The 26,298-nt window shown below is 42.1% G+C and overlaps 1 protein-coding gene across 5 annotated transcripts in view; it reads left to right on the top strand.

Moving 5' to 3' along the window:
* LOC131197141 (receptor-interacting serine/threonine-protein kinase 3-like) overlaps positions 1 to 23,533 on the top strand; it is a 41,569-nt gene extending 18,036 nt beyond the window's left edge. For 2 of the 5 annotated variants that reach the window (XM_058180820.1, XM_058180821.1), the window contains 8 exons: positions 1,214 to 1,387; positions 4,402 to 4,484; positions 8,049 to 8,223; positions 11,565 to 11,644; positions 12,302 to 12,374; positions 14,272 to 14,351; positions 17,370 to 17,454; positions 17,564 to 23,533. In XM_058180820.1, the coding sequence (XP_058036803.1) occupies positions 1,214 to 1,387; positions 4,402 to 4,484; positions 8,049 to 8,223; positions 11,565 to 11,644; positions 12,302 to 12,374; positions 14,272 to 14,351; positions 17,370 to 17,454; positions 17,564 to 17,673 (860 nt within the window). In that variant the 3' untranslated portion in view covers positions 17,674 to 23,533. Of the gene's footprint in view, positions 1 to 1,213; positions 1,388 to 4,401; positions 4,485 to 8,048; positions 8,224 to 11,564; positions 11,645 to 12,301; positions 12,375 to 14,271; positions 14,352 to 17,369; positions 17,455 to 17,539 lie in introns of all 5 variants that reach the window. The other 3 variants (XR_009154892.1, XR_009154893.1, XM_058180822.1) reach the window with 3 other exon arrangements.
* Positions 23,534 to 26,298: the final 2,765 nt, after the last annotated feature.

Raw genomic sequence — 26,298 nt, 5'->3', positions numbered from 1 at the left:
ATTGTCCAGGACCATCCTCAATTCCCCCACTGGGGACCAAAGGTCTTCAAACGATCCCCTTGCAGCCAGCCCATGGGCATCCTCAAAGATGGTAAAAAAGGTGCCTACATGGCCCGTGATCGTCCTTCAAGTTGACAAAGAGGACGAAACACGCGCCTAGTGGGCCAAGCTGCTCCACCGACGAGGCATCTCTCTCCAAAAAGTCCGGGGGGGGGCAAAGGACTCAAAAAGCCCCCACTGACGGTCTATAGACGTCCTCCAGGTGGTAGCGAGGGCGTCCCCTGGACCCGTGGACAGCCTTCAAGATGACAAAGAAGGCGACCATCGGGCCTCTTTGTGGCCGCTAAGCCTGGCCTCCAGCTGGAATAGGCCACTCACCCGCCAGGTTTGCTGGGTCATGCCACGAATCGCCGAACCCAGTCAACCACCAACAGGCTAGGCCCTGGCCAAGCCGGTCCAGCCAGGCCGCCGCCACCGCCGTCACCGACACCGACACCGACTCTTCCGCTGCCGGGGGGAAAGAGCCTCCAGGCCAGGCCGCCGCCGCCGCCGCCAGCGAAAGACTCGGCCGCCGCCACCGTTGGATAAGGGCCAGGCTGCCCCCACACCGGCACCGCAGACGAGGGGGACAAAGGGGAGAGAGGCTCTAGGCCCCTCCCAAAGCAGGGCCAAGCCAGGCCGCCGACCACCGCCGCCGGAAAGCCGCCGGAAAAACCGGCCGCCGCCGCCGCCGCTGGAAAAGCCCGGCCACTGCCGCCCAGCCAGGCCGCTGCCGCCCGGCCTGGAGAGGGCCGGACCGCTGCCGCTGCCGCTGCCGCTGTTGGAAAAGGCCCGGCCGCTGGAAAAGGCCGGGCCGCCGCCGCCGTCACCGCCGCCGCCATCGTCGGCCGCGCCGCCGGAGGGGGGGCGCTCCGGGGCTCCTCCCAAGGGAACCCGGGGGCGCCCCGCCTCCAATTGCCCAGCCCCTGACTCCCCAACCCCTCACCTCCCGGGGGGGGGGGCCCAAGCTGCCAAAAGGACCCCCCCCCCCCCGGTCTGGCCCGAAATAGGCCCGTCGCCGCATCAGCTGTTCAGCGGTGCGGCCGCCATCTTGGACATGCGCAGTTATCATATCATTGGATATGAAAACTCCAAGGTCTTTGACAGTGTGTGATGTTCTGTTTCAAAAAAATAATAATACCATTAACAGTTTCTGTTTTCATTCCCTGCCCAGATCTCCACCATGCCAACATGAGTTCCATGATCAAAATGCACATCCCCCGAGGTCAAAGGCCACGGACGGAAGATTTGGAGAAGCAGGTTGATCAAGTGCTGAAGCTGGGAAACATGATTGACCTCATGAGAAGGTGTTGGTCTAATGAGAAGGGCCAGAGGCCGAGCTTCCAGGGTAAGTAAGATTCATAGTGGCTTCCTTCACACCTAATCCAAGAAACACTCCTTATTAAGAAAGGGCAGGATACTCAACAGCAGAGATGCACCCTCCATCTTTCCCTTCCTTAGACTTTGGCTTGGGCTCACCATTAATGGAGACTGAATCTCAGTAGCTGTAATGAATAACAGAATTTTTTTAATTTACATATATATCCTGCCCTGAGTCCAGAGACTCAGGGCGGCTTACAGTGTGTAAGGCAATAGTCTCATTCTATTTGTATATTTACAAAGTCAACTTATCCTATACCAGTCTGGACAAATGGCTGGACAAATTGACTTCGGGCGGCTGGGCAGGCAGGGCTGGCTGGGTGGGCATGGCCAACTGGGTGGGCATGGCTAGCTTGATGCCACTCACTGGGCGTGGCTGACTGGGTGGGCGTGGCTAACTGGGTGGGTGTGGCTAACTGGGTGGGCGTGGGCAGCTTAATGCCACTCCCCAAGCTGTTGGCATGTTTCCTCTTCACACTGGGTAGACCGGGCCAAAGCAATGCTGGCCTGATGTTTCATCTTTGCATTGGGTAGACATTGCTGAAGCAACACAGACTGGCCCCTTACATTTTCCAAGCTGGCCCTGTGGGCCGGATCCAACCACATCACGGGCCACATCCGGCCCATGGGCCTTGTGTTTGACACCCCTGGTTTACAGTATTTTGCAATTTTGCAATTTGCTTTGTGTGCCTTTATCATTTGATTGGTTTCGCAAAGGCTTGCGATAGGTCTTAATTATCAGCTCCCTTGGTGCTCATCCTGTCAGACATGTGTAATTGATTTCAACCTCTGATCTATTGCCTCTAGCCTGCCTTTCTTAATGGACCGGTATTGTTTCTAATTTTCTCAATGAATGGGGTTATGGTCATGTCCTATCCTTAATCCAATCTCCTGGAGGTGAAGGCATTTTGTTTTTGAATAAATCGGCCCAGTCTTTTCTTTATGTATTAAAAAGTTTTTTATTTTCCATAATAATTCCCACAATTTGACCAGTGTACAGTACAATCACTTATCCAACAATCGATCCTATTCTCAAATTATGCTCAATCGGGCCTGCTCGGTCGCCACTCCCTTCCTTAACCCTTTCTACCCTTCTCATCCTTCTTCTACTTTCCCCACCATCCTCCTCCTCACTTTCCTACTTCCCCTCCTCCTTCCCACTTCTCACTTCCATCCTTTCTAACCCTCTATCTTCCCCTCCTTCCCCTCCTCCTATCTTTTCTTCCCCCTCCCTTCTTTCCTACCTACCTACCTGCCTACCTACTTCCTTCCTTCTTTACTCCTCTCTCCTTACCCTTTCCCTTCCAGAGTGGTTACCGAGCAACCCCGACTTTACACCATTCCACCTTATTTAATTCTACCATTATTCCTGTACAATGGCAATCAATCAATTTATAATCTTCCCCCTTCCCCCCCCTCATATCCCCTCCCTACCCCCCCCCCCGCTGAGACTTCCCAGAACAGAATACAGGGTATAGTAACTAACAAACATAATCTAAAATATAACATAAAACATATTCCATTTCACACCATTACACTATCATTTCCCTTCTTTCTTAAACTCTAATACATAGCAAATCCTAACTTCACTCAAAAACTAATTGGTATTTTTTAATCTGATACTTATTTTGAATATAATCGATCCACTTTCTCCATTCCAAAATATATTTTTCTTGTGTATAGTCTTTCAAGTAGGCAGAAATTTTTGCCATTTCTGCTAAATTTGATACTTTACTAATTCATTCTCCAATTGTAGGTAAGTCTTCTTTCTTCCAATATTGTGCAATCAATAATCTTGCGGCAGTTATTAAATTCAAAATCAGTTTTGTCTCTATAACAGTGCAATCTGGAATTATTCCTAATAAAAAGAACTGTGGAACAAACTTGATCGTCTTTTTCAAAATGTTCTGCATAATCCACCATATTTTAATCCAAAAAGCTTTAACTTTTTTTGCAAGTCCACCATATATGATAATAAGTAGCATCCTCACAATCACATCTCCAACATTTGATAGGGGTTTTTAATTCGTTTTTAAATGGGGTTATTTTATATCATGTATTTTATATCTAAATTTAGGCCACATTGAATAAGTTTTTTAAATAGTTTTTACTGTAATATATTGTATTGTTTTTACTTGGCTGTTCACCGCCCTGAGTCCTTCGGGAGAAGGACGGTATAAAAATTAAAATATTATTATTATTATTATTATTATTATTATTATTATTATTATTATTATTATTATTGTTGTTGTTGTTGTTGTTGTTGTTGTTGTTGTTGTTGTTGTTATTTTGCTTTCACATTTGAATACATACACAACAGTTTTTTCGGATCTAAATGCCATCTATAAAACATTTTATAAAAATTTTCTCTTAAATTTTGTACTTGCATAAATTTAACATTCCTTACCCAAATTTTTTCCCATATTTCTAACATTATAGGTTGTTGAAAATTTTGTGCCCATCTTACCATACAATCTTTAACCAACTCCATTTCTGAATCAATTTTCTGTCGTTATATAATCTCTTTATATGCTGTTGGCCTTGATCTTTTATTTGTTTTACCAAGTTATCATCACTTTGCCTAATACCAATTTTCTGTTCTATTTTCCATCTAGATTGCAATTGTCCATACTGGAACCACGTATAGTTTCTCCCTTCATCCCTCAATTTCTCCCTAGATTTTAATTGTAGTTCCCCCTTTTCCATAATCAAAAGCTCTTTGTAAGTAATAACCTCCATTTTTTGTAATATATTTATATTCAGGCCCAGTCTTTTCTTAATGGTATAAAAACTCCATCTGTAAAGATTTCAGGCATCTGCTGGAGGCTGTTTTACTATGCAGGAAATTGGGGCTGCTTTCTGCCTCTAAGAGCATGTTTCTCCATGTCTGTCTCTTTTAAGATCCCCCCAAAATATTTCATTTTTCAGGGGAGTGGCTTCCCACAGTCCTTTACTCATTCTTGTTTTTCCTCCATTTCTCAGATTGCAGAGAAGAAATGGAAGTTGTGTATTGCTGTTACAAGTGGAAGATTAGGAACGCTGTCAGTGAAGTCCAAGATATTTTGGTAAAGAATAAATTTTTAAAGGTGCATTCTTATGATCAACCTCCAGAGGGCACCAGTGCTCCAGTTTTGCCCTGCAAAGTATTTTCATGCAAACACGATAATTTTTTTCTTTTCTCTTTTATGCCATCGTATTTCCTGGATGGTAGTTTTGCTACGTAGGCAATCATTCTGTCTCATACACACAAAATACAGCTAGTCCTCGACTACAATTGAGCCTCAAATTTCTGTCGCTAAGTGAGACATTTTGTCAAGTGGGTTTTGCCCCATTTTACAACCTTTCGTGCTACAGTTCTTAAGCGAATCACTGCAGTTGTTAAGTTAGTAACTCGGTTGCTAAGTGAATCTCCATTGAGATTTGCTGGTCGGACTCTTGCAAAAGGGGATCGCACGACCCCAGGGCACTGCAACCGTCATAAATGAGAGTCAGTTGTCAAGCATCTGAATTTTGATCAGGTGACCATGGGGATGTTGCAATGGTCATATGAAAAATGGTCATAAGCCACTTTCTTCATTTATACAGTATCATGAACAGTCACTAAATGAACTGTTGTAAGTTGAGGACTACTTTTAAATTACCATCAGGCAGCCCCCTGTTTTTACTAAGCATGAGAGATAAGGTGCAGGTAATCCTTGACTTAAAACCATTGTGAGCCATGGTGGTGCAGTGGTTAGAATGCAGTAAAAGTTAAAGATAAAGGAGCGCTATTACTTCCCACCAAAGACGGTCCCTATTTTTCTACTTGCATTTTTTACGTGCTTTCGAACTGCTAGGTTGGCAGAAGCTGGGAGCTCACCCTGTTACGTGACACTAGGGATTTGAACCGCTGAACTGCCAACCTTTCGATTGACAAGGTCATCATTTTAGCCACTGGACTACCGCGTCCCTGTTTAGAATAAAGTACTGCAGGCTAATTCTGTCTGCCTGCAGTACAGCAGTTCGATTCTCACTGGCCAAGATTGACTCATCCTTCCGAGGTGTGTAAAATGAGGACTCTGAATATTGGGGGCAATAGGCTGACTCTGTAAACTGCTTAGAGAGGGCTGTAAAGCACTATGAAGCAGCATATAAGTCTACTGTAAGTGCTATTGCTTTTAGTGACTGTTCGAACTTAAAACAGTACTGAAAAAAGTGACTTATAATAATAAATAGGTCCTTGAAATTATGAGCACTGCAGCAAACCCACAGCCACAAGGTCAAAATTTTGGTATGTATTTACAATGGTTACAGAGTCCCAGGGTCATGTGAATACTCTTGAGACCTTCCCAGCTGGCTTCTGACCAGCAAAGTCAACGGGGTGGTGGTGTTCTGTCCTCCTCCGCCTCCATCCGAGTGATGGCTTAATTAGCTGGCACTATCAGCTCTGGCAGCAGAATAGCGAGCGTCTACCAAGTGTCTCTGTTATCTCCCTCGACACCGATGAGTCACCCAAACTTCAGCTTTAGTTAATCAGTTGATTTGCCTGCTATGAAGAGGCACAGCAGTTCTTGCTGCCTTTATATCTTGTGGGGTGTGGCTCCATGACTCAGCACTTTCTAGGCCTGTCCCACCCCTGCTTCTGTTGTTCTCTCCTTTCCTGCCTACGAAACCTAAGGTCCAGCCAGGCCTGATTGCCATCAGCTAGGTCTGGAGGTGTGGCCGGGGGGGGGGGAAACAGTCAGGGGATGGAGGCCTCGTTATCTCTTCCACCTGGCCTGCCTCTGGCTCCTGGAGCTAAGCCAGGAAAGCCGATGCTCCCGAGGTAAGTCTTGATGGCCCTTCCCCCTCACTTTCCGAGTCACTTTCTGGCAGGAGGCCAGGCTCCAAGTCACTTTCTGGCAGGTGGCCCGGTTCGGGGGACGCAGACACAACAGGTGGGGGGCAGCCAGATTCACTTAACAACCAGCTAACTGACATGATTTGCACACTGTAAAATCAGATGCATCTCACTTAACAACCTCCTAGTTTAGCAATGGAAAATGTGGCCCCAGCTGGGATCATTAGTCAAGGATTAGCTGTGTTCTAAAGTGAAAAATTCTTGACTTGAGATAATCAGTGAAAAAGCTTTATCCTTTTTTTTGGGTGGGGGAGGGCATGGACCCCAGATGAGTTTTGAGTGGTACAACAGAAGTTGTCTTTCCGTCTCTCCCCAAAATCTCAGGTGTTTAAAATAGGCAGTGACAAAAATATCATTTAAATTTAATTTACCTTGTTAAAATGAATTACAAATATTACAAATATTGGTAAATGGTAAATGATTGGTAAATAAATGATGGCAGCATTCCAGTATTTGAGGGGCTGCCACAAAGAGGAGGGAATCAACTTATTTTTCAAAGCACCAGAAGGCAGGAAATCCAGTTGCCTTTTAGGAAAAGCAGTTTTGGGACTTAATCTAGAGCAGGGGCGTCAAACTCAATTTAACTGAGAGCTGCATCAGGGTTGTGTTTGACCTTGGAAGTGAGGATGGCCAGATAGACATCACTTGTCTTTATATAAATTTTTTTTATAAACAAGCAAACATTTAATATATCAGTCATTCCTTCCATGTGACATCTCGGTGTTTTCTTCATGGCTCCATCTTTTGTTGTTTCTTCTTTCTTCCTTTCAATTTGATCTATTACAATTTTTTCACCAATACAATATTCTAATTACATCATTTTCTTACATAACTATCAATTGCTTATCTATATCTTTTTTCTAACGATAGGTAAAATTGATCCCATATCTTAAAATATTCAGAATTCTCTTTTTCTTTGGTCATGAAAGTTAACCTATTCATTTCTGCACAATCTAATTTTATTTTAAAATAACTTCTCCTTCCAGGGGCATTTTCTCTGTTTTCCAGTTTTGTGCAAAAACAATTCGTGCTGCTGTTATTACATGTATAATCAAATAAATATTTTCTTTACTCGTTTTCTCTGGGAAAATGCACAGGAAGAACAGCTTCAGTTTTAAATCAATGTGTTCAATATCACTTGTGGTGGCCTGTGGTGGCCCGAGCACTCTGCCAACAAAAACAGGCTCCCGAGCTCCGTTTTTGGCTTCAATGGCCTCCTGCAACCGTCTGCCAGTGAAAACTGAGTTTGGGAGTGCTGCCCCTAGTCCTCACGTGCTCTGTTTTTGGCTGCGATGATTTTCTGCAACTCTCTGCCAGCGAAAACTGAGCTTGGGAGTGCTGCCTTTGTTTCTCATGAACTCCGTTTTTGGCTGCCATGACCTCCTGCAACCCTCTGCCAGTGAAAACTGAGTTTGGGAATTCTGCCTTTGTTTCTCATGAGCTCCGTTTTTGGCTGCGATGACCTCCTGCAGCCCTCTGCTAGCGAAAACAGAGTTTTGGAGGCCCGCACACAGCCCTTCCAAGCTCCATTTTCACTGGTAGAGGCACCGCAGGCTGGTCCTTCTCTGTTTCCAGGGTGACCCTGCAGGCTAGATCTAAGGACCCTACGAGCCAGATCCAGCCCCCGGGGCCTTTAGTTTGACACCCCTGATCTAAAGGGATTTTATCTCCTTCCTCCATTCAGTATCACTTTAGTTGGGTGTTGTCTTCTTCCCACCTGGCCAATTTGTCTTCTTTTCATTTCCAAAAGATGCAGAAAGCGAATTCTTCTAGAACAGAAGCCAAGGTCCCTTCCGGCTTGAGTTCCAAGGGAGCCAGTCTTGCCCCGTTGAGGTCTGAGGACTACCGAGCATTCTCTTCTACCTATGGCTTGGAAGATCATTTTAAAACTTTCCAGCTGGAAGAAACGTCATCAGTGCAAAATGGCAAGTACAATGCAAAAGGGGTGGTGGGTCATGTAGCATTTTCTACTTTTCTGGAGTTAATGAACTGGAAATTGATCTGAAGGCTAAAAAGCCCTTTTTAAAAAAAAAATCTTAGTGTGAGTGATCAAAACTGAATGCTTAAGGATTAATTGAAGTAGCATTTAGCAACAACAATAGCACTTAGACTTATATACCACTTCATAGTGCTTTATGAGCCAAGGTGGCACAGTGATTAGAGTGCAGTACTGCAGGCTACTTCATCTGACTGCTAGTTGCAGTTCGGCAGTTCAAATGTCGCCGGCTCAAAGTTGACTCAGCCTTCCATCCTTCCGAGGTGGGTAAAATGGACCCAGATTGTTGGAGGCAATATACTGACTGTGTAAACTGCTTAGAGGGGGCTATCATGAAGCGATATATAAGAAGGGCTATATGAAGCGATATATAAGTCTCAGTGCTATTGCTATATAAGTGGTTTACAGAGTCAGCGTACTGCCTCCAACAATCTGGGTCTTCATTTTACCGACCTTGGAAAGATGGAAGTCTGAGTCAACCTTGAGCTGGTCAGGCTCGAACTGCTGACAGTCAGCAGAGTTAGCTTGCAATACTGCACTTTAACCACTTTACCGCCAGGGTTCTTAAGAACATTCCCTCTTTGTTTTTCCCCCTGTTTTTGATCCCACCTCTTCCTATTTTACTAGCTAGACCAAGATTTAGCAAGCCACTACATGTCTGTAGAGATTCTCAGTCATCCAAGTCATGGTTGTCCCAAAGGTGCTTTTTCAGGAGGCAACTGGACTTTCTTGTTTTTTTTTCTTTTGAAGACATTTCAATTCTCATCCACAAAGCTTCTTCAGCTCTGACCGAAGAAGCTGTCAGAGCTGAAAAAGCTTCTTGGATGAGAAGTGAAACATCTTCAAAAGAAAAAAAAACAAGAAAGTCCAGTTGCCTCCTGCAAAAGCACCTTTGGGACAACCCACCACATGTATTATTCCAAGTTTTATAGCTTCTTTCTTCCCCCCAAACCAAGATTGCATGGCCAACATTTGGGTTCCAAATCATGGGTTTTACCCCAAATCCTTCCTAAAAATACCCCAAGGTAGACCAGTAATTTTTGGTTTGAACTTTGAAGACATCAATACATCATTAACTCCCCATCCCATAATTTGCAGTTCTATAGGCTAGTGCTCTTTGTAGCCTCTGTCCCCAAGATCCATCTCGGATATAAGCTAGTCTCAGAAATTTCCACATCAGCCTTCCTATAAACATTTGCCCTTCCAATCTCTTGAATTTAAATTATTGACAGGCCTTCCTGGATTGGAATGACGAGAAGTGATTTCCAACAGAAGTGAAAAGCTCCAATTATAGAAGACTGATCTAGAATCCAAGCATGCCTCCTAATTCATATTTAATTGGACAATGGGAAGATGTTTCCCGAAAGGTTCCCTCTGCTCAATGTTTCCAACCACTTTGCCCAAATGTCCTCGTCATTTCACATCTGAATGTTAATTAATGATAGTGATTGCTCATTTACGGCCAACTCTTGTGGTTCAATACACATTTTGTTGCCAGAACAGTCTGCCGGTAACTAATTGAGGTTTTGTAAGCAACTGATTATGTCATCAGCAATAGCAAGCAGTCGCCTAGCTGTCAGTCAGTTTGCTTTATGATTTGTGGACATGGCTGACTCAGGAATTCTGGGACTTGCAGTCCACAAGTCATAAAAGGGCCATTATTCCTCATTTCTGAGCTAAATCAAGAAGGGGCTATAAGGCCTAGAACTCTTTGGGCTAATGTTAAGAGATCCACTGGAATTATTCCTCATTCTGTTCCTCTTTTTATTACCATTTTTCTGCAGTAAATAATAATAATAAAAAAGGAAGTACCAGTGGGAAAAAAGGATGGAAAGCAGTAATGTCTCGACCTCACAATAAAATTATGTGGAGAACAATGGGCATTTGTTCAATGAAAATCCTATTTGGAAGGACCCAGCTTCATTCCAGGGACGTAATTTCTTCAAAATTATTCATACAATGGGGCAAATTCATGCAGCCTGTAAAGTAGAATGCGGCTTCCTTCGTTTGTCTTAGATATGTAAACTATTGCTTATCTCAACAAATGAATCCAGTCATTATGACTAACACTGCAAACCAAAGCACACTGCTTCTTAAATAAAAAAAAAAAACTGACAAGAAAGCTGTCAGCTATAAATCCACAAAGACGATCCAGCGAATGTGAATACATTTTACCAAGCCAGTTACATTTTATCTTTAGTAGTTCAGAATCAAGAATATCTAAAAATCATTTGACTAGGCCTTAAATAGATATTTCTCGTAGGCTGGATTCACATATTACCCAAAGTCATAATGAGTTTCCTTTGGTTTGGCTTAGGAAAATGTGTGAATCAAGCCATTGTGGTTAATTCGAGTCATGTTTTGTGAATTCTACCATTATGAGCTATGGTAGCGCAGTAGTTAGAGTGTAGTACTGCAGGCTACTTCTGCTGCCTGCCGGCTGCCTGCAACTTGGACGTTCAAATCTCACCAGGCTCAAGGTTGACTCAGCCTTCCATCCTTCTAAAGTGGGTAAAATGAGGACTCAGATTGTTGGGGGCAATATGCTGACTCTGTAAACTGCTTAGAGAGGGCTGTAAACAGTGGTGGGATTCAGCCAGTTCGCACCAATTCGGGAGAACCGGTTGTTAGCTTTCTGAGCAGTTTGATGAACTGGTTGTTGGAAGAAATCATTAGGGCAGAGAACCGGTTGTAAAATTATTTGAATCCCACCACTGGCTGTAAAGCACTGTGAAGTGGTATATAAGTCTAAGTGCTATTGCTATTATAGTTTCGAAATTGCGTATAATTGCTATAGTTACTTCATGGTATTTTTTTAATTGACTGTGTGCCCGCAAGCCATAGATTTTTCTCAGTGATAGTACATGGAATCATGACTAAAAAAAAATAATCTATAGTTAAATGTACTGTGAAAAGCCGAATGCTGTAATTTATAGATTAGCATATTGTGTGACTTTAATTATTGTGGTTTGTAAGCCATGATTTGTGTCTTATGGCGATATAGGGAGCCAACCATTGTGATTAATTCAAGAAACCATGGCTAAAACAAATAAAGGATAAGTGAATAGAATAGAATAGAATTTTTATTGGCCAAGTGTGATTGGACACCCAAGGAATTTGTCTTGGTGCATAAGCTCTCGGTGTACATAAAAGAAAAGATACCTTCATCAAGGTACAACACTTACAACACTTAATGATAGTCATAGGCTACAAATAAGCAATCAGGAAACAAGTAGGATGTATAATCATTGCTTTTTTCCCCCCTTTCAGAAGCTCTACCACCAAAAGTCATTTTAAGGAACAAGTTTTCTGGGACCCTTCACCGAAGTAAAAGCATGTGTAACAGGAATGTAAGAACATAATTATCGATTTAATCTTTTGTGCCGGTTAGAATGAGTTAGTCATTCATAGGAAAAAGAGAGCATTCCAGTTAGTGACAAACCTAGCAGGAAATCCTTGATCAGAATTGGTATGGAAAACGATGAGTGACTAATGTCCCATGAATCACTACCAAGAGAGCCCAGCTTTAAAGAAACACATGCTGAAGCTCTTGTTCAATCACATAACACCGGCCAATCTTGCCCCCTCTGCCTGGGCTGTGTCGAGCTTATTTGATCTAATCCAAGATGGTAGCTATGATTAGAGAACACTATGGAAGACTAGACGCAGGGGTCTCCCACCTTGGCAACTTTATGACTTGTGGACTTCAGCTCCCAGAATTCCTCAGCCAGCACATGCTGGCTGAGGAATTCTGGGAGTTGAAGTCCACAAGTCATAAAGTTGCCAATGTGGGAGACCCCTGGACTAAAGCTCTCACAACAAGCCTTCTTGACAAAGTGTGCCTGTAAAAGCAATGCTCATTGGCTAGAAACCAGGAAAGAAAGCTGAGGCTAACACTTCTATTGACGGAAGAAGCATAAACCTGAACAGGTCTCCTCTAGGGAGCCGACACGGGCATCTTGAGCACAGGATTACCTATTAATTAGCCTGATGCTTTGTTTTTCAAGAAAGCCGAAAGGACAGAGCAGGAAAATCCTCATGCATCGGAAGTCCAAACTCCACAACAGCGCACGCTCAGAGGTATTTCTTTTACCCTGTCTTGTTTGGGCAGATCCATTCATCTGAAACCAGGCATGCTACTCCTGCACCGCGAGGCCATCATGGAACTATTATCCCCTCTGGCCTTGCTTACAGAGTTCTTTATATAACAGGGCTTGTTCCTTGGCAGGAAGAATAAATAAATGACACCCATGTGTTTGTGGGTGTGGGTCAGGGGTGGTATTCACTTTCCCTTTCAGGGAGCATGTGAGCATGTGCGTATCCATGCATGTGCCTGGCCCTCCCTACCAGTTCACAAATGTGAGTATGGGCATGTGCTTTGCTGGCGCACGTGCCTTCTATGCATGCACTTTGCTGGCCCCTTCTTCACGTATGCCCGGCCTCAAAAACGTGCCTCAATAGGATGGCATAGAGCCAGGCTGGGTGGGTGGGCCTGCCCAAGATTTCCACTACCAGTTCGGGTGAACCGGTCTGAACTGATTGAATACCATCTCTGATGTGGGTGCATAGCCATAAATATGTATCTCCTATCAGCAAAGGATAGCTGTAGCATCTTCACTTTGTGTGATTCCCTGTGCCCCTGATTTTAATGGTCATGGCCACTGCCAGAATATCTTTACTGAAATTAAGTGTAACTGTAGCCTCATACACCTGGATTGTAGTTTGCCACCTCATTCCTGAATCGAGGTTTGTTGGGGAGGGGGGAAAAGGTGGACCGTTAAACATGGGATAAAGTAGAGCAGATTTAGTAGTATTTCTGGCTGTGCTGGCTGGGAAGAAGACTATGGAGGCTGAAATTCTGGGAAAAGAGTGAGAAATCAAGGAGAGAAGCAACTTAGAACAAAGGACAAATTCCCTGACAGAACAATTAATCAGTGGAACAATTTGTCTCCAGAAGTTCTAAATGCTCCAACACTGGAAGTTTTTAAGAAAATGTTGGAGACCCATTTGTCTGAAGTGGTAATAATAATAATAATAATAATAATAATAATAATAATAATAATAATAATAATAATAATAATAATAATAATAATAATAATAATAATAATAATAATAATAATAATAATAATTTAATTTGTATACCGCCCTTCTCCCGAAGGACTCAGGGCGGTGAACAGGCAGATAAAATATAAATACACACAATAATTAAAAACATCCCTTAAAAAACTAATTTAAATGCCCAAAATGTTAAAAAGCATACTCCCCCGTAAAATCACAAGTGGTGTAGGGTTTCCTGCATTCCAACTCTGCTATTCTATACTATTCTAAATTTCACTTCTCCAAAAGATTTGGGAGAACGTCTCAAGTGGCTTCTATTTTTTATTATTATTATTTTTATTTCTACATTTCAAAGAAATTTATTTCCATTCTTCAGTATCTTATTAGAGGCAAAATGTTTGGAAATCCCTACAGTGCATTTTTGTATTTTTACACCATATTTGCAAATAGTATTTGTAACAATATTGGATTTTACCTCCTTTCAACCTTGATAAGTTACAGCATATTTTTAGCCCTGCTTTACAGAAAGACCTTGGCCATATTTAACTTTTCAATATGAAAACTATTCAACTTTTCTAAAGACATCTGTTTCCAAAGTCATATTTCTTTCATTTCTCGAACAGTCTATATGTATGTTTTAATTTATACTCAAGTGCTGAAATATCTTATACTAAATGGTTAAAAAGTGTTGGTAGTCAGTAGAATAAAAGTTCAAGTGGATTCTATTATGGTAATTCCTTTTCTCTCCTTAGATAACTTTCTCCTTAGTTCTAGGTTGCTTCTCTCCTTGATTAGTTTCCAGCCATTGCTTCTTGTCCTACCCTCAGGTGCTTTGGAGAATAAGTTGACCCCTTTATGGCAGCCCCTCAAATATTGGAACACTGCTATCATGTCCCTCCCCACTTTTTCTTTTAAACAGGTAATAAGCAACGGCCCCGTTCAGATACATTTGCTTCTCCATTATATCCAAATTATCCTGCATACCTTCATTATCCGCCGGTAAGTAAATGAGAAATATTAGGAACAAGACTGAGACAATACGGAGAGATACATCCTTAAGAGATCTTCTGTGAATCTCTCTTGCTTACTTCCACTAAGGTAAAGGTTCCCCTCGCACATACATGCTAGTCATTCCTGACTCTAAGGGGCAGAGCTCATCTCCATTTCTAAGCCGAAGAGCCAGCGCTGTCTGATGACCATTCCATGGTCATGTGGGCGCCATGACCAAACACCAAGGGGCATGGAATGCTGTTACCTTCCCACCAAAGGTGGTCCCTGTTTTTCTAGTTGCATTTTTACATGCTTTCGAACTGCTAGGTTGGCAGAATCTAGGATAAGTAACAGGAGCTCACTCCATTATGTGGCGCTAGGGATTCAAACCACCAAACTGTCGACCTTTCTAATCAACAAGCTCAGCGTCTTAGCCACTGAGCCACCATGTCCCTTTTTACTTCCACTAGGGTTGTATGAATTTGATTCCCTCCAATTTTTTATTTCAAAAGTAGGAGCATATGATGTTCTAGGAAGAGTTCTGTTGGATCTAAGTTTCGTAGTTCAGCGTCCTGTTTCTACAGTGGTCAAAAAGAGACTTTCTGGAATGTTCCCTCATCAAAGAAAACAGTCCATAGCTTTGTCCAATTGGAAACATTGGGCCAATTGTGCTCCCAAAGGTCCAGAAACAAATTATGCTCCCAAAGGTTCACAAACAAATACACCCAAATGCAGCCATGCACAATTACCTCATTCTTTAGCCAAAGGAATTTCCCTGCAAAACTTGTTGTTCATTAAAAAAAAAGTTAATCTTTGCTCTTTGGTTTACACATGACATGAAAGGAGAAATGAATGGGGAGGGCAAAGAAAAAAAATTAAATGGAGCTTGGAGCTGATTTTGGGGTAGGGGAGGCCCTTTTCTGGCTTTCCCGAACTTCCGGCAGGCCCATTTTTCACCCTCCCCAAGCCTCTGCGCATGTCCTGCACTTAAGGTAAAGATAAAGGTTCCCATCGCACATATGTGCTAGTCGTTCCCAACTCTAGCGGGCAGTGCTCATCTCCATTTCAAAGCCGAAGAGCCAGCGCAGTCCGAAGACATCTCCGCGGTCATATGGTCGGCATGACTCAACACCAAAAGCGCACAGAACACTGTTACCTTCCCATCAAGGTGGTCCATATTTTCTACTTGCATTTTCTACATGTTTTCGAACTGCTAGGTTGGCAGAAGCTGGGACAAGTAACGGGAGCTCACTTCATTACGCAGGACTAGGGATTCAAACCACCAAACTGCTGACCTTTCAATCGAAAAGCTCAACATCTTAGCCACTGAGCCATTGCGTCCCTTTGCCCTGCACTTACCTGCATCCAAAACAGGCTGCGTGAGGACTCCTGAGAGGGGAGGGGCAGGGTGGGTGGGGCCAGCCAGGAGTGGGATTTGTGGGTTCTCCGAACTACACAGAATCTTAGCTAGAGGTTCTCCCAAACCCCTACGAACCCCCAGCAACCCACCCCTGTACTTGGGCCTTTCACAGAGCGGTTCTGGCTGCTTGTGCCTGATAGCTATTTAATTAAACAAACCAAAGGGCCAAACACCTATTGGAACAATCCTGCTTTGGCTAGGTTTCAAAATAGCTGTAGACTTGGGGGCCACCTGTCCCTTTGGGGAATGAACGGGAGAGTATATTGCACAAAATAGCATTGGGCGATAAGCAAGGGATCAGCTGTCTTTCTCTATGAGTGATGCATGTTACAGGTTTCCAAACTCATATTTCACTCTTCAGCTGAATGGTTCAATTCTTTTCTCATTTTGGAGGCCTTCTACACTCCACACATTACACGGAAGGGTCAGGAAATGGAGGGATTCTTTAGGATAAATGTTGTACTGAATGTGCATCCTTTGTGACCATAAAGTTTGCCACAGTTTTGGAACTAGTTGAGATCAATAACTGGTGGCAGGGAGGATGCTGTGTTTCTTGAAAGACCAGCTTTAAAAGGAAGATTGCTTATTGCTCTTTTTGGTCTCCCAAAGATCCGGAAGAAAGTTATTATTATAGTGTATTTCAGTAGAATTCATTTAGACGTAACACACACCTCTAGTGCAGCAGCAACTCTCCTTGATGGAACTACAATCCTCTGTAAAAGCCCCGGTGGCGCAGTGGTTAGAGTGCAATACTGCAGGCTACTTCTGCTGCCTGCCGGCTGCCTGCAATTTGGCAGTTCAAATCCCACCAGGCTAAAGGTTGACTCAGCCTTCTATCCTTCCGTGGTTGGTTAAAATGAGAACCCAGATTGTTGGGGGCAATATGCCGACTCTGTAAACCGCTTAGAGAAGGCTGTAAAGCACTGTAAAACGGTATATAAGCCTAAGTGCTATTGCTGTTGCTATGGCTAAAACGTAAATTAAAGAAGGGCTGAAATCACATCTAAGGTTACCCAAGGTCATGGGATCGCTGGGTCATCCCACATGAGATCTCAAGAGGTTTTAAATGAGGACATTCACAATTTGAAAGAGAGTATGTGAGTTCTTGCAAAGATAGAGCAGTGAGGTGGGTTTCAGTAGGTTCTGACCAGTTCTGGAGAACTGGTAGCAGAAATTTTGAGTAGTTTAGAGAACAGGTAGTAAATTCTGACTGGTCCCTCCCCCATCTATTCTCTGCCTCCGGAGTCCCACCTGATTGGGAGGGAATGGGGATTTTTGCAGTAACCTTCCCCTGGAGTGTGGTGGGAATGGAGCCACACCACGCCCACCAAGCCACACCCACAGAACCGGTAGTAAAAAAAATTTGAAACCCACCACTGGATTACTTAGCATGTTGCATGAACTTAATCCTTTGTGGTTCATCAAATAAATCATCATTGAGAAACTCGTGGCTGAATCAGATTTGATCTGATTTTTTTAGTTCATTTTAAACTGGGTCATCAAGGGGATATAAGTGTATAGGTGATCTCAGTTGTTTTCTGTTCCCATGCACACTCATCCATTTATTTTTCCAATTTTTTTTTTATCTGAATATTTTTTTTCCCCAGCCTTTTTTTGGCTCCCACCAAGGCGATATTGGATTTCCCCAGCAGAACCAGTCATTCCTCTGGCGTTCTACACCTACAGTTCCCTGTGAGTAAAAGCAAATGTTTCCAAAATATAACCAACCCATCCCTGTAAGATGTCTCTGTACTTAACCTGCTTTTTTTTAACAAAGGTGATTTCTTTCCTTGACCTCCAGCTGGCGGAGTTCAAATCTCTGGCACCGGCATCACAGGAGTTCAGATTGGAGGTGGCAACCACATGCATGTTGAACAAGCTCCTCGGACAAGACAAAGCAGTAACCAATAAATGCTGATAGAAAATGGAAAATTTCATCCCCTGTGCGTGGGAGCATTCCAGCCAACTTCACTTGCCTTCTCAATTGCCCCTGACTTTTCTGCACAATCCCTCTAACTCAACCTAATCCAGGTATTTCCTAGAAAGTTAGAATCACAGAAGAGAAAGGATGGAAGCGACTCAGGAAATCTTCTATTCCAGCGATCTCCAAATTTGGCAAGTTTAAAACTGGTAGACTTTAACTGCCAGAATTCCCCTGCTAGCATGGCTGGCTGGGGAATTCTGGGAATCATCTAGTCCAATCCTCTGCCCCAGCAGGAGACCCTACACCATTTCTGACAAATGGCAGTCCAATCTCTTCTTGAAAGCCTCCAGTGATGAAGCTCCCACAACTTCCGAAGTCAACTTCTGTTCCATTGGTTGATTGTTCTCACTGTCAGAAAATCTGTCCTTATTTTTAGACTGAATCTCTCCTTGGTCAGTTTCCATCCATTATTCCTTGTCTGGCCTTCAGGTGTTTTTGAAAAATAGCTTGACCCCCGCTCCTTTCTGTGGCAGCCCCCCAAATATTGGAACATTGCTATCATGTCTGCCTTGGTCCTTCTCTTCACTAGACTAGCCATGCCCAGTTCCTGCAACTGTTCATCATATGTTTTAGCCTCCAATCCAGGAGTGAAATTCAGCAGGTTCTGACAGGTTCTGAAGAACCAGTAGCGGAAATTTTGAGTAGTTTGGAGAACCGGCAAATACTACCTCTGGCTGGTGGGGTGGAAATGAAGATTTTGTAATATCCTTTCCCTGCCACGCCCATCAAGCCACACCCACCAAGCCACACCCACAGAACCGGTAGTAAAAAAAAAAATTGGATTTCACCACTGCTTCAGTTCCCTAATCATCCTGGTTGCTCTTTTCTGCACTTTTTCTAGTTGAAGTCCACCAGTCTTAAACTTGCCAAATTTGGAGACTCTTGATCTAATTCAACTGCCTGTCCGCTCTACTGCTTCAGCATCCTGCATGGATGGCCATCCAGCCTCTCTTAAAACATCTCCAATGAAGGAGAGCCCACTACCTCCCCAGGCTGTCTGTTTTTGTTCTTGGACAGCTTTTACTGTTAAGAAACATCTCCTGACGTGACGTCCAACAAAATTCACTTTATTGTAATTTTAACCTGTTGTTTTTGACCTCGCCCTTGGAACCACACTGAATAATCATCTCCCATTTTGTATAGGATTTAGATACTTGAGTGGAGCTACTATGTCTTTTAACACTCTCCCTGATCTTCCTACAAATGTTAGTTGTCAGCTCTGATGGGAAGCTGGATTAAGTCATGCACTTGATCGAGAGGTGGGATTCAACCATTTCTGTCCGGTTCAGGTGAACCGGTAGTGGCGACTATGGGAAGCTCCGCCCACTTGTCGATGTAATGCATGAGCAAAGAGCATGCGCGGAATGGCATGAGCATGTGCAGAGAAGGTGTGCGACTGAAGCAAGCCCGCGTGCTCCCATTTGCAAACCGGTAGAGAAGGTAAGGGAATCCCACCTCTGACTTGATCCCTACTTTCCCTGATGTCTGAATACATAGAATTCAGATATGATGCTTTCCCCGTCTTTCTGTCAGTCATTGGAATTGACTGGCCTGAGAGAAATGTTTTTTTTTTCCCTTGCAACAACAATTGAATGGAGCCATTCTAACAATCTCTATCAATGGCTTCAAAACAAAACAGGTGAAAGCTTAAATGAGAAATAATAATAAATTTAGGGAAAGAAAGAAGCACCATCCAAAGATTCAATGATAAAAGCACTGAAGCACTTGAAGAGTTTATGGCAACATTTTCCCCCCGAATAAATCTCTAACATGGGGGTGGTCAACCTTTTTATACCTACCACCCACTTTTGTATCTCTGTTAGTAGTAAATTTTTCTAACCACCCACCGGTTCCCCAGTAATGAGCCGTGTATCGTCGTCTGCACATGCCTCTCGCGCATCATGGATTGGGTTTGGGGGGGGTGCCAGCTACCAGCTCTGCTTGTCTGTTACAGCTGGGTGGTGTGGGGGGAGATGCGCGAGCTATTCTGGGACGAGGCTCTTTTGTTTGCGGTCGCACTATAGCACCATTTAGTTTCACTTATGCAACGTGAACTAAACTTATGCGCGGGCGATAAAAATAGTATATTTTCAGGAATTTAAATTGTCACGGGGAATTTTACGAAAACCTAATGAAAATGTTTTTAAATAGTGCTATGAATTTTTTTTAAAAGTCAATTAAATTAAAAAAAGGGAAAGTGCTTCAGTATCGGACAAAACTCCTACCGCCCACCATGAAAATTGTAACGCCCACTAGTGGGCGGTAGGGACCAGGTTGACTACCACTGCTCTAACATATTCAATGGCCACAGTCCTCGCTATTTTGCAGAAAATCATTGTGTTCAAGAAACGGATCCTCATTCTGGGTATATACGAAGCATGAGGGATCCTTAGTGCTCTCTTAGCTTGGCTGTTTTCTTTTTTTTTATTAAAAAAATTTTACAAAAAAAAATTACCACTTAATTCCCCCCTCCCCCCATCCTCCTCCCTCTCCCTTTCCCCCTCCCCCACACCCTCCCCTCCATCCCCCCGGGCCTTCCCAGAGCAGATTACAGGTTATTGCATCTATCAATCATAAGCTAAATTACACCAATAAACCATAATCCATAATCTCTCCTTGCCCTTTAAAACCTTAACTCCCCTTTCCCTTATAAACAAGTACATTAATACGATACAATTCTTACAATCACTCTTAAACTATTTAACACTTCAATCTAAAATTTGGCTTAAATATAGTTGATCCAATTTTTCATTCCTGTGTATATCTTCCTTGTAAATTCTTTGAGTACATTAAAGTTTCTGTTTTCTTTCTTAAATCCATTAAAATCCAATCTTCAAATCCATTAAATCCATTAAAATTAGTCCAATCTTCAAATATAAGCAGTGCTACATCTTCCAATATATCAGTAACAAAAGTCCAACTACCAATATTGGATTTAAAATCAATTTAGTCCTTATTATTCTTCAAAATAATGTCTTATATGATCCACCAAATTTATAATTCTGTCACACTTATTAACAAATAATATCATTTTTCAATCCTTAATACTCCATCTCTTCTTCTATTTTTCTCATTATCTTATTTAATCAAGTTTTATCCTAAATAATTTTTATAAATTCAAACAATACCATTTAACTTTAATCCAGATTCTTCCCCATACTTCCATCACTTTATGTCAGACCTTAAAATTATTAATTCAATTATGTAAATGGTAAATTATTACCATTTACATTTAATCCTAATTATTTCCCCTATTTCCATCACTATAAATTACCAGGTATTTTATAACCATTTTTCATACATTCCCTAATAAAATATTTCTTTCTATTTTTATCAAGACTCTCCCAAATCAAATAATACAATTATTAACAATTCAACCATATATAAACTAATAACCTCACATTACAAGTTCAAACAAATGCATATAAATTTTTAACAATTATCCAATAACTATCCTTACAAAAACCATATGTAACTTAACCTTCTTCTTATATTATATTCAATTTCAATTATAATTTATCATTTTTCATAAGAAAAAACTCTTTTGACATAACACCATTTTTTATTTCCTCTTTGTACCTTTTTAGTAATTACCTATTCCATTTGTTCCTCTATTTCTCCTATTTTTCCTACTATATCTTCTTCAGCAATTGCAGACCCCTCTTTACCTTGTATTTGTTCTATTTCCTTCTCCCACTCTTTTGCCTTCTTATTTCCTATTCTCATTTTAGCTTTTAACAATAAAGGATTTCCAGCCATTAGTGTAAAAGTCTCTTGCTTTGAGAACTGTAGTAAGACAAAACTTTCTTCCCTTATAATTCACTGTTAATCCAGCTGGAACATCCCATCTATACTGTATCTGGTGTTTCCTAAGTTCTTCCACCAAAAAGGCAAACTCCTTTCTATTTCTTAACATTTTAGAAGGAATTTCTTTCATCACTAATACATCTTGTCCTAATATTTGAATTATATTGTTATAAAATGCTTGTAAAATTCCATTCCTAATCTTTTTGTTCGTGAAATAAATCACAACATCTCTTGGTAGCTGCCTTTGTCTAGCAATCCATGAGTTAACTCGATAAATTTTTTCAATATGAACTTCAAAATCTACTGGATCCTCTCCGTTTAGGCCTGTAAAAGCCTGTACAAAAATCTCTTTTAAGTTCTCTTGCTTATTTTCCTTCAATCCTCTAACTCTCAAGGCATACTCCATCAATTTATATTGCAATATAACAATTTCTTCATCTGCCCTATCCATTTTACTCTGAACTTCCTCTATTTTATTTTCCAGATTCAAATTAAGTTGATTATTCTGGGTTTCCTCTATTTTCATTTCTGAATTCAAATTAGCTTGAGTAATTTCTTCTATTCTTTCTTTCAACTGAATCGTATTTTCTCCAATACATTGCAATGCTGCCAGCACACTTTCACTCATATTATTCCAAGTTTCCACCTTATTTTTAAATTCCAAGATTGCGTTTTCAGTTCTCTCTATTTTATTTTCTAGATTCAAGTTAATTTGATAATTTTGAACCTTATCTATTTTCTTTTCCAAATTCAAATTGACTTGATCAGTTTCTTCCATTCTTTCCTCCAAACAGATCATATTTTTGGAAAAACATTGAGCTACTACCCCCCACTCTTTCAGTCATATCTTTATTCTGAACTTTCAATATATTTTTGAGTTCCAATATTTCTTTTTCAATTTTACTAAATTTTTGATCTATTAAACCCTTTAGATATTTTTTCATTTCTTCTTTTAATTTATATATTTGAACTGGCAAAACTTCAACATCCTTAAAAGCACTTAACTTAGTTTGTTTAAAAGCCATTTTTGTTAAACTTTAAGTTCTTCAAAAGGAGGAAAAAATCTTCAAATCTTCTCTTAATCACTGTAATTATATTAGTCAATTCATTTAAAATCATTCCTTTGGCTTAGCCTCTTCATGTAACTCTGCCACTGACAGCTTTAACGAGCACTTCCTTAACTTTCGTTTTCACGCCTTGTTACACTGGAGACGCCATTTCCTTCCTTCTTAGATCATTCCAACCAAAAAAGAAAAAGAAAAAAGAAAAAAATATATAGTAAAATAACGGGGAGTTAAAAATTGATACTTGCAACTGCCAGTACTCCTGATTTTGCTCTGTCTGCTTATTAATCCATTCCAGGTTAAAAATTGGTAGCAGATGTGGACGCGGCATTTTGCTCTGTCTTCTGTAGAGGCGTCCTGGATCCGGAGCTTTCCCGAGCTTGGGAGGGAGCTCTCGCCCTCAAGCCTCCAGTATCATTCCTGGGGCTTTCCGGGGGGCTCTACCTCAGCTCAGTTGCTCACCTCTCCCTCTTTGCCTGGGGGAGAGGTTTCTGAGCTGCCAGACAGCTGATTTGCGCAGTCTGAGTGGCTCTACAGATCGCGGGGCTGGCGGTCTAAAAAAGACCGCCATCAACGACGTGGCGCCATAGGAAGTCCTGAGCTTGGTTGTTTTCTTGTGGATATTTCATTACCAAACTATGTAACATAATCAGTCGAAAGCAAACTGGATTTCTGTGTGTGTATTACTCAGGTAGGCTTTCAGAAGAATCAACCTCCAAGTTGGATGTTTTCACAGAATCTTCATCCAGTCAAAAGTTATATGGATATTACATATTCAACATGGCGGGCCCATCCTCATGATATCTTATCAAAGCACCTGATTAAACTTTTGCCATCGATGTTAAGTGAACCACTGCAGTTGCTAAGTGAATCATGACATTGTTTCTGCTGGTTAATAAAATTGTTTGAATTTGAATCCATGCAGTTGTTAAGTGAATCTTGCTTCTCCCATTGACTTTGCCATTGAAAACTGGCTGAGAAGATCATGACCACATAAGAAAATTAAAACTCAGGGTTGAGATTTTAGGCAGGAAAGGGTCTTTTCCATTGTACTTTATTTCTAATCCAATTTAGCCCTTTGTCCACCTGTACCTATTCCAAATTGGTACAGATCCTCATTTTTATGAACTTGTTAAACTGGGTTTCTCCTTTTCTAATTTTTATGTTCAGTTTTCTCCAAAGACCCCTATTTGTTCATGGTTTCATGAAATATTCTAATCCTACATGTGTGTTATTGTTTAATTGGCAATTAAGCATTACATAATTCAGATGGTGAAAGTGAGATTCGTTGAAATATACTTCAGAGTTCAGTTTGAAAATGTAATATAAGATTGACTGAAATATACTTCAGAGCTGGGTTTGAAAATATGATATAAGATTCACCGAAATTTACTTCAGAGGTGGGTTTGAAAATGTGATTTCATTTCAATTGTGAAATAAATATTAAAACTTGGGTGCATTTGCTGAGAGCAGTGAGCAACAAATGTGCTTGTTAAATCACAGGTGACAATGTGGCATTCAGTAATAGTCAGTGTCCTTAGAACTCCCCAATTAACTAAAAAGAATATTTTTAATGGGTAAAATAAAAATGCAAGACGTTGCGGGGGTGGGGGGAGTAAGACTGACAAAACATATGACAGTGAATTAATAAGATTTCAGTCATTTTAAAAAATGGACGTTCATTGTCCAGTGTTACAGATTTCCAGAAGGTCACATACATCACTGCTGGCCTACTGTGAAAATGTGTAACTGTGGCAACCCTTTTTTTTCTTAGTCAAGAGAAATTTTTCTCTTGGCATGTCACATGGCAAGTGGGTGAATAGTGGTCTCAGGCAAACACAGATCCGCAAAATGGAATCTCTACAAGGGGATTTATGCATTTATATGTTTAGTCCCTGTTGTTGTTGTTAGTTGCGAAGTTGTGTCTGACCCATCGCGACCCTATGGACAACGTTCCTCCAGGCCTTCCTATCCTTTACCATACCAGTCCATTTAAGCTCACGCCTACTGCTTCAGTGACTCCATCCAGCCACCTCATTCTCTGTCCTTTTCTTCTTTTGCCCTCAATCGTTCCCAGCATTAGGCTCTTCTCCAGTGAGTCCTTCCTTCTCATTATATGGCTAAAGTATTTGAGTTTCATCTTCAGGATCTGGCCTTCTATTTATTTATTTATTTATTTATTTATTTATTTATTTATTTATTTATTTATTTATTATTAATTAATTAATTAATTAATTAATTAATTAAATTTTTATACTGCCCTTCTCCCGAAGGACTCAGGGCGGTTCACAGCCAAATAAAACCACAATGAATAAATACAGAATAAAATCAATAATTAAAAAACTTATTAAATATGGCCCCAAATTAAAATGCATTTAGAACAATAAAACCCACTTTAAAATTTAAAACCGAATAATAAAAACTTCTAAAAATTCTATGCCAGTCCTGCGCGAATAAATAAATATGTCTTCAGCTTGCGGCGGAAGGTCCGAAGGTCAGGAAGTTGACAAAGTCCTGGGGGAAGTTTGTTCCAGAGGGTGGGAGCCCCCACAGAGAAGGCCCTTCCCCTGGGGGCTGCCAGCTGACATTGTTTGGTTGACGGTACCCTGAGGAGTCCCTTTCTGTGAGCGTGCACGGGTCGGTGGGAGGCAAACGGTGGCAGTAGGCGGTCCCGTAAGTAACCCGGTCCTAAGCCATAGAGCGCTTTAAAGGTGGTAACCAACACCTTGAAGTGCACCCAAAAGACCACAGGCAGCCAGTGCAGCTTGTGCAGGAGTGGTGTTACATGGGAGCCACGAGTGGCTCCTTCTATTACCCGCGCAGCTGCATTCTGAACCAACTGGAGCCTTCGGGTGCTCTTCAAGGGGAGCCCCATGTAGAGAGCATTGCAGTAGTCCAGGCGAGAGGTAACAAGAGCATGAGTGACTGTGCATAAGGCATCCCGGTCAGGGAAGGGGTGCAACTGGCGGATCAGGCGTACCTGATAAAGAGCTCTCCTGGAGACAGTTGTCAAATGTTCTTCAAAAGACAGCCGCCCATCTAGGAGAACGCCTAAGTTGCGCACCCTCTCTATAGGGGCCAGTGACTCGCCCCCAACAGTCAGCTGCGGTTGCAGCTGACTGTACTGGGATGCCGGCATCCACAACCACTCCGTCTTGGAGGGGTTGAGCATGAGCCTGTTTCTCCCCATCCAGACCCGTACGGCTTCCAGGCACCAGGACAGCACTTCGACAGCTTCGTTGGGGTGGCCTGAGCTGCGTATCATCAGCGTACAGTTGGTAACTCACCCCAAAACCACTGAGGATCTCACCCAGTGGCTTCATATAGATGTTGAACAGGAGAGGCGAGAGAATCGACCCCTGCAGCACCCCACATGTGAGGCACCTTGCGGTCGATCTCTGCCCTCCTGCCAACACCGTCTGCGACCAGTCAGAGAGATAGGAGGATAACCACTGATAAACGGTGCCTCCCACTCCCAAACTCCCCAACCGGTGCAGCAGGATACCATTGTTGATGGTATCAAAAGCCGCTGAGAGGTCTAACAGGACCAGAGCAGAGGAATAACCCCTGTCTTGAGCCCTCCAGAGATCATCAACCAACGCGACCAAAGCTGTCTTTGTGCTGTACCCAGGCCGAAAGCCGGACTGGAACGGGTCTAGATAGACAGTTTCATCCAGGTAC

This window comes from Ahaetulla prasina, chromosome 4 (genome assembly GCF_028640845.1).
Source record: "Ahaetulla prasina isolate Xishuangbanna chromosome 4, ASM2864084v1, whole genome shotgun sequence".
NCBI classification, from domain to species: Eukaryota; Metazoa; Chordata; class Lepidosauria; order Squamata; family Colubridae; genus Ahaetulla; species Ahaetulla prasina.
Note: the sequence above shows the minus strand (reverse complement) of the source record. Positions and strands in the feature narration are given on the sequence as shown.